The 7,477-nt window shown below is 48.8% G+C and overlaps 1 protein-coding gene across 2 annotated transcripts; it reads right to left on the minus strand.

The window, feature by feature from the left end:
• Positions 1–974: 974 nt before the first annotated feature.
• On the minus strand, positions 975–7,091 carry mmp23bb (matrix metallopeptidase 23bb). 2 transcript variants are annotated; one of them, XM_085371193.1, is made up of 9 exons: positions 7,040–7,091; positions 5,699–5,707; positions 4,732–4,801; positions 3,611–3,750; positions 2,840–3,007; positions 2,278–2,442; positions 1,926–2,036; positions 1,718–1,844; positions 975–1,167 (listed from the first exon to the last, which is right to left on the minus strand). In XM_085371193.1, exons 1-9 carry the CDS (start codon positions 7,089–7,091, stop codon positions 975–977), a joined length of 1,035 nt encoding a protein of 344 aa, XP_085227319.1. The 2 variants fall into 2 exon arrangements, with proteins under 2 accessions (XP_085227319.1, XP_085227318.1); XM_085371192.1 differs by lacking the exon at positions 5,699–5,707 and having other exon boundaries at positions 4,732–4,844; positions 7,044–7,091.
• Positions 7,092–7,477: the final 386 nt, after the last annotated feature.

Raw genomic sequence — 7,477 nt, forward strand, 5'->3', positions numbered from 1 at the left:
CTGCAGGGTGAGCGACCCACGCTAACCCTGCAGACACTCTTTGTTCTCAGGCCTTTGTTTCCACAGACATCAGTGTCTCTCTCACACACACGCACACACACACACATTCATCATCCAACCCATTTCTTTAAAGTCTGACCTGTTTTCATCTGAATATTTGGAGCACCCTCCCCCTCCCTCCCCCCAAAGAGAGCATGGACGACCTGAGAGCGTCTCAAACCTGCGTTCTCTCTAACGGCCACCAGGGGGCTCCACCTCTGAGAACTCGTACCTCGTACGAGCTGCGTCCAGCAGGAGAACATTTACTAAAATGTTTCTGTTTATTTCTGTAATTTGTCAACAAAACAACAAACAAATTTCACACATTAAGGACAGAAAGAGGACACCACCAGTTTACTGGGTGAAGGACTCACACCTGTCATAGTGTCCATCACTCGCATTCAGAGCGCTGCCGTGCTGTTTGTGAGGCGGGATTAGTCTGAACTGTGAATCATGCAAAGCTGCTCTACGTCAGTCCAGCACTCAAATCGTGGCGGTGAGGACGGGCCGGCGGGGGAAACAGGAAGTGCACAAAGATGTGAAACAGCTTCCCCATGATGGAGGACAGAGGAACAGCGTCTGACAGGACACAAGTCTAAGCAAAGGGCAAAGAGGGATTACATGACTGTCGTTGCTAAGTAATTAACTCAACCGCTGCAACTAAAGTGGGCGGGGTCAAACGCCACAGTTCCTACAGGCTACAGAAATATTCTCACGTAGATGAGCAGCAGGCTGCTTATCACCAAAACGCCATCCAGTCAGCTCAGTCACCACTTTACACATTGTGATGTCATTCGCAGTCATGAGGATGTGGCGCCGTGACATCACAGAGCTGCCAATGGTTCATTGTTCTTTAATGTTTAAAGTCCCTTGAAGTCAGGAAAAAAGTCCACAGACGCCATGCTTCCTGTCAGGTCACTTCCTGTCTGTCGTCTTCAGCTGTTGGATGCCTGCTCCGGCTTCAGTCTGATAGCCCAGGAGTTTGCAGAGACGATGTCGCCGCGGCGATGGACGCGGCAGGTGTAAACGCCTTCGTTGAACTCGTTGGCGACGATGCGCAAGTCTCGGTCCTTCATGACGATGTACCCTGGAATGGATGAGAGGATCTGCTCGCCATCTTTGTACCAGCTGCAGGAAAACCACAGACACCACAGACCTTTAAGCTTTCAGCTCCGCCCACAATCATTCAAACAGCTGTACAGAAAATGACCACAAGCCCGGCTCGTTAACTGTGACTCGTCCTGGCTCCTGAAACTCTCCGAGAAAGATTTTAACCTTGACGAGCTGTGTCCATGACCAGTGACGCCGCAGCATTAGCTTCAAAACATGAACAAGGAAAGTTTGAAGCCTAATCTTGAAAGTAGAGATAGTGTCTGTCTCCCGAATCCAAACTGGAAGCTGGTTCCACAGAAGAGGGGCCTGAAAACTGAAGGCTCAGTTATTGTAAATTTTATCAGGAAATGATCAGACAGGAAACTCTGTTACATGTTCAGTTTCTATGCCACATGTTAAAACAAGATCTAGAGTGTGATTAAAGTGGTGGGTGGGTTCTTTTACATGTTGACAGAAGCCAGTTGAGTCTAATAACAGATTAAATGCCATGTTGAGGCTGTCATTCTTAGCATCTACATGTTAAAATCACCCACAATAATGATTACGCCAGCATTGATGAGCTGACCTGATTTTGGGGGGTGAGCGGGTGCTTTTGGTCCCACAGCGGAAACCCACCACCTTTCCCCGAGGAACCATCTTGATCTTCGTGTTGGCTGCCGGCGGTGTTGCTGTAGTGACCACCTCCAGAGGCTCTGCAGTGGGAACAGGATGGAGACGGGCAATGAGCGTCGTGCGGGCTTCTGTGAGGGTGTCAGAGGTCAGAGGGGCCTCACCGTAGCAGAAATCACAGCGCTGAGGACAGTTCTTCTTCATGAACGTCTTCCTTCGCTCGCAGAAGCCGAGCCGAGCCCACGGGTCGCAGACTCGCTTCTTATCCAGACAACCTGCAGAGCGACAGACGTGTCCAGTCACTTAAACACAACAAACACACGTCACATGATGCAGCGGCGTGTTTCCGCCTGTCTGCATCAGGGGATGTTTATTTCTGATCGGTCAGAGCAGTTTCCCCTCAGTCCACCTTAAATATCTCAAATGCATAAATGTGCTGTTTCCCAGCTTTGCAGCGAACAGCTGTAAACCTGACTGAAGCAGGACGAGCTCGTTTCCGGCCGCGCTGGGGTTTACCGTAGAGTCTCTGGATGCCCCACACGTCGTCCTGGGCGATGTTCCTCTGTCCGGTGTAGGTGGCGTTGGGATGCATCAGAGCCTGAGGGTCTCTGGAGTGCCACAAACCCAGAGCGTGGCCGATCTCGTGTGCCGCCACCTGGACCAGGTCGTTCAGCCAGACTCCTGCAGGAGGAGATTTTTACATCCAATCATTATCATCCTCAGAGCGCCGGCTGCAGGATGGTAATGACGTGTTCTCAGAGGAGCGTCACTCCTGCTGCAGCCTCCTACAAACAGACCACGCCCACCACACTCGCACAATGATCTCTGAGGTTTCTGCTGTGCTCTTCCTGTCTGTCATGTTTCAGGAGTTTGTTTAGATTTTTATCATTTAAGAAGCATTGAGGAATAAATCCTGTCACGATACCAGCGCTGCTGTTTATAACACACACACATGTTATAAACTCAAAAAGTGAGGAACACCTAAAACAACATTTGTGCTGTTTCTTTCATCTCTCAGACTACGGTGGCCTTCTAGGAACACACTAAACACACACAGAACCATCCTACGTGCTCCAACCTTGTTTCCAGCTGAAGCGCGACTTCCCGAGGATCCAGAACTCGTGGTTGTCAAAGTGAATTTCTCCCCGTGGTGGCAGGAAGGCGTGCGCCAGCTCGCCGTTCAGCCCATCGAAACACGGGTGGAGAGGAGACCACCAGCAGTCCGTGTGGTTGAAGGTGTAGAAACCTGGAAATAGGAAACTGAAGTGGAACATCTCAGAGGACGAAAGCAGAGCTCCTCATCCTGCAGACGTGTTCGTGTCCTTTCATGAGGACGACCTACTGAACGCACTTCTTTAATTACCACCAGCAACATGTAGCTGCAGCCTTCACCAGCAGGGGGCAGAGTTTTACTCTTACCGCCGCTTCGTCCAGAACCTTCAGCTTGTCCAGCCCACTAGTAAAGGTTCGGCTGACTCACTACGCCATCTTGTGGTACAAACTGGTATAACATGAAACAACAGCCTGTCTCCATTTTAATATCAGCTGATATCTGTTCAACACAACATCGATGCCGTCTCTCCACCTTCTGTTGATACTTTGGTTGGTTTTTCTAAGGTTTGAATCACTTTGAACACAGGCAGTTACAATTACGAGGCAATTTTTTAATGATATGGACTAATCTTGTATTAAAATAAAGTACCTGTGACCTGTTTAGTGCCAGGGTTAGGGCTCTAATCCATCACTTTAAGCAGAAGTTGGCCCTTTTCAAATGAAGTCTCCCACACAGAGAGAGGTGCGTGTTAACCTGACCCTGTGGGTCCACAGCCAGTTAAACGTTCAGTCCTACCGATGGTGATGTCAGCGGTAGCGTTGCCGTCAGTAACCTCGGTGAAGGTCAGCGGAGACACGTCACTCCACTTTGTGAAGGCGATGCCGATGGCCTTCCTGGTGTCCTCCACATTCAGGGTGTTGGGGAACTTGATGATCCTGAGATGGAAGAGACAGACAGATAACTGGACTCTGATTGGTCCTCAGAGAATGATGCTCCGCCTCCTCTGATTTCAGTTGTGTGATTGGTATAGAAATACAATGGGAGGGCAATCAGTGAGGTAGGTACTCATCAGCATGGAATCAGGAAACAAACGAGCCAATCACGATGCTGCGCCATTCGCTTTCTTCATCGTCATCTATGAACGTTTTTCAGTCGTTAACAAAAAAAACCCCAAAAAAAACTGGTTGTCAAAGAAAGGACAAAATGTTGTTCCAGTCACCCGGGCTCCGCCTGCTACTACAGGCCCTTTACCTGCATGGAAGGAGCCAGAATGAAAATAACCACCCAAATAACTGCCTGCAGGCGTTACAGCGAAGGGTCCTGAGTGTCAAGATTGTTTCTAGACTTTGACCTGAGGCTGCTGCTCCTGCTGCCGACGATGAGGAGGAGGAGGAAGGGTTGGTTCCTGCGCTGTTTATTGGTTAGACTCTCGGACACCAGAGATTATTCTCTGCCTTGTGGTTTATATTCTGCTCTTTATTTTTGACTTGTATAAATTGGAGGCCGAACACGAGGCTCTGTGTGAGGGTCACTTTCTCTGTTCAGGCTCCTGCTGGGTGACATCCTGAATCACTGTAGATATGACAGCCAGCAGGCCCTCAGTATTAGCTTGAATTTCAGGCTCCAAATGTTTACCTTCATAATTAAATATTCTACACGTAGAATGTGCTTTAATACAAGCTGTGGCAGAGGTGCAGAGGTCCAACCAATAAACGCTGAAATGCAGCAAAATAATAGAAAGACGCAGAATTAGACGATGACGACATTAAATCTTTAACTTACACATGATCTTAGAGGACGATTAGAGAAACAGAGCATTTTGAAGTTCCTGACCTTGTAAAAGCACACGTGATGACCTCAGAGCTTCACTGAATGAATTACAGGATGTTACTAAGTCTGCACAGGTGTTTCTCTACCTGTACGTGATGTTATGGTGAGTCCACTTGTGTCCTAGAGGGTTGATGGCATAGCGTTTGCTTCTTGCTGCTCGGTCCCCGAACACCTCCATTGATCTGCTGCTGTCAGACATCTGAAACACAGCAAACATGCAGAGTTAATAACCAATCAGCTTCCTTAAAATCAGTTGCAGTGCCTCTAGCGTCCAGCAGAGGCAGCACTGAGTCAGTCCTCATAGACTCCCGTTTTTAAACTTTACAGCAGAATTAAACACGTTTACAGCCAGATACACAAACTGTTTGGTCTCTGTGGATACGCGACGTCTGGACCGTGTTTGTGCTGTTGGGGCCTTTGTAATGACATCATCTGACCAATAATATGTCTGCTGTGAGGTCACTGTACTAACAGAGCGTCCACAAGGCTGAGCTCTGGGTTTAATGCGGCAAACTGGAGGATTTTGATTGTATAGTACTGAGCCCTAACTGGCCCGTGTCTGTGGATGCAGACCAGCTCATGACTCAGCCATGCTGGCTTTGCTGGCTGAGGCTGTTTTATCGAGCACGGCGAGCTCCGTCTGGAGGTTTTCTGTTATTGATGATTTGACACCACCTGTAGTTTCAGGAGGTCATAGGTCACATGAATGACTGGTTTTACCAAAGTCAGGAGCTGATGCAGCTGCAGCGTTTTGGCCTAGCAATAACTTCCTGACCTCTGTGATTTCCTGTGACTATTTCAAAATAAAAGCTCAAGTCTCAGCAGCCGTGCATGATACGCTGTTCAAACAGAAACAGAAATACTGCAGCGCTCTAATGAAACAGGAGACTCTGGAAGGCTCTGTGCACAGATGTGGACAGATGTGGCAGTAGGGTGATTCCATACAGATGTGAAACACTTCCTTCTTTGTCTCTTTCATGTGTGGCTTTGATGTGCTTTGATTTCCCCCCCCCTCCCCACGTTTCTGTCAGCCACATGTGAACTCGGCTGAACCTCCTTTGCCTCCACGTTTCACTCGCTAGAAAGTCTGCTCACACATCTGAGCGCTCAGACAGAAAGGACCCCACAGGCTCCACCCAGCGCCCCTTGCTATGTGGACACCACCTACAGGTTCTGCTTTGGCGCTGTTCATTCACACGTTTATGCTCTGCTCCCAGCAGCTGTTTGCTGTTACTGCAGGAAACTTGCAGAGCGCCATCTGGTGGACAGACTGTGCAACACCAACACTCCAAGCCTGGCTGAATGGTGTTTCTCCTGTTATCAGTGCTGACACTGACAGATCAGCTCACAGATAACATCAGCAGCCTCACGTTTGTGACACCGAACAGCAAAAGTTGAATATTTGATCTGTTTCTGATCTGGATCGACTGAAGGAACCAAAACTGTGATAACGACGGGTGAGTTCAGACTGACAGCAGACTGCAGGTGATGCTAACACCCCGGGGACCTGAGTGTGACTGAGGAAACAAACCTAAGACCTGCCTGGAGTCCGTTTCACAGGAATCGTCAGACTTACAGAGTTTGATCAGATTTCAGACAGTGTGAACGTTTCTACACTGAGTCTGAGACACGAAGCAGTAAACATTTTAATTAGCAGTGCAGGACTGTGTGAGGTCACCTCTATGCTCTGCAGGCTTTTAAAGGCTCATTCTAAATATTCAAACCAAACCAGTCAGCTATTTCATGGAAAATCATCTCAGCAAAGTCAACTTAAGATGTTTAAAGAATCATTCCAAAAGTTTTAATGAGCACAAAGAAATGGCAGAACCACAGAGACCACAAAACGTCTGCAAACGTCTTCAGAGAGCTTTGTGGAAAACAGACTCAGACCACATCACAAAGAGACGCAGCGAATAAAAAGATTACAGCGCAGACACACTCTCATCACGTTTCAATTTTGTTTCCTGACTTTAAATAGAAGAAAATCTTGTAAAACCGTTTCACAGATTTACGTTTCAGTGACTTTTCAGACCCAGAAATCAGCTCCCCACCCACTCTCACAAAAGCTGCAAACTGATGTTGGAGTCAGTTGCTGTCTGACCTTCAGGGTCCCTCAGCTGAGAGCCAATCACGTGACTCCAATCACGTGGTTTTTTTTTAGTTTGATGTGTGAAAGAGTAAAAAACGCTCAGATTCATCTTCAGTTTATCGTCAGAGAGAAAGAAAAGCGCAAAATCATCTGAACTCAGAAACTTCATCATTTCTAAGTCTGAGCGAATAAGAGCCGGCTCCAGCGCCAGGGTGAAGAGGAGGAGGGTTATGACCTGTGTCTGACCTCGGGCTGACTGCGCGCTCTTTGTTCTCTACCAGTTTGTCTGAAGTCGGTCCCGACACTGACCTTCATCATCACCATCATCATCATCATCATCAGCTGAACGGGGTCCATGGCGAGTCTCGGACCGCGTGCCCGTCAATATATCAGTCAAACAATCGATCGGTGAGCGCGTGCGTCATCCCACGGAGTTTCCAGGCGCGCAGATTTACGCACGCACACTCCGCGGAGCTAAAAGTCGCGCAAGCTCCACTTCAGGCAGAAAATCAAAAAGCGGGAAAGATCCGAACCCCGGAGACCCGACCCGACCCGCTCCGTGCGCGTGCTCAGCGTGGTCCGGGACCCGTGGGAGGAACGCGCTCCGCTGGGGAACAAACTGAGTGAAGTTCCCGGAGTGTCCGCTCGCTGCTGCAGCGGGGCTGGTCCGGAGGGGCGGGGTCAGGTGAGGAGAACAGTTTAACCCTTTCCCACCGGAACCACAGTTCTGTTTAAGCACTGAG

This window comes from Diplotaxodon limnothrissa, linkage group LG14 (assembly GCF_057381915.1).
Source record: "Diplotaxodon limnothrissa isolate DT_005_m linkage group LG14, D_limnothrissa_male_GT1.1, whole genome shotgun sequence".
NCBI classification, from domain to species: Eukaryota; Metazoa; Chordata; class Actinopteri; order Cichliformes; family Cichlidae; genus Diplotaxodon; species Diplotaxodon limnothrissa.

What these genes read in the sequence shown, in the direction of transcription:
- mmp23bb (XM_085371192.1), bottom strand. Translation starts at nt 7,091, where the DNA reads ATGGACCCCGTTCAGCTGATGATGATGATGATGATGGTGATGATGAAG. An exon ending in TGATGATGGTGATGATGAAG is followed by an intron (nt 4,845 to 7,043) that starts GTCAGTGTCGGG and finishes GCTGTGTTTCAG; the next exon opens with ATGTCTGACAGCAGCAGATC. An exon ending in GCGCTGTGATTTCTGCTACG is followed by an intron (nt 1,845 to 1,925) that starts GTGAGGCCCCTC and finishes TTCCCACTGCAG; the next exon opens with AGCCTCTGGAGGTGGTCACT.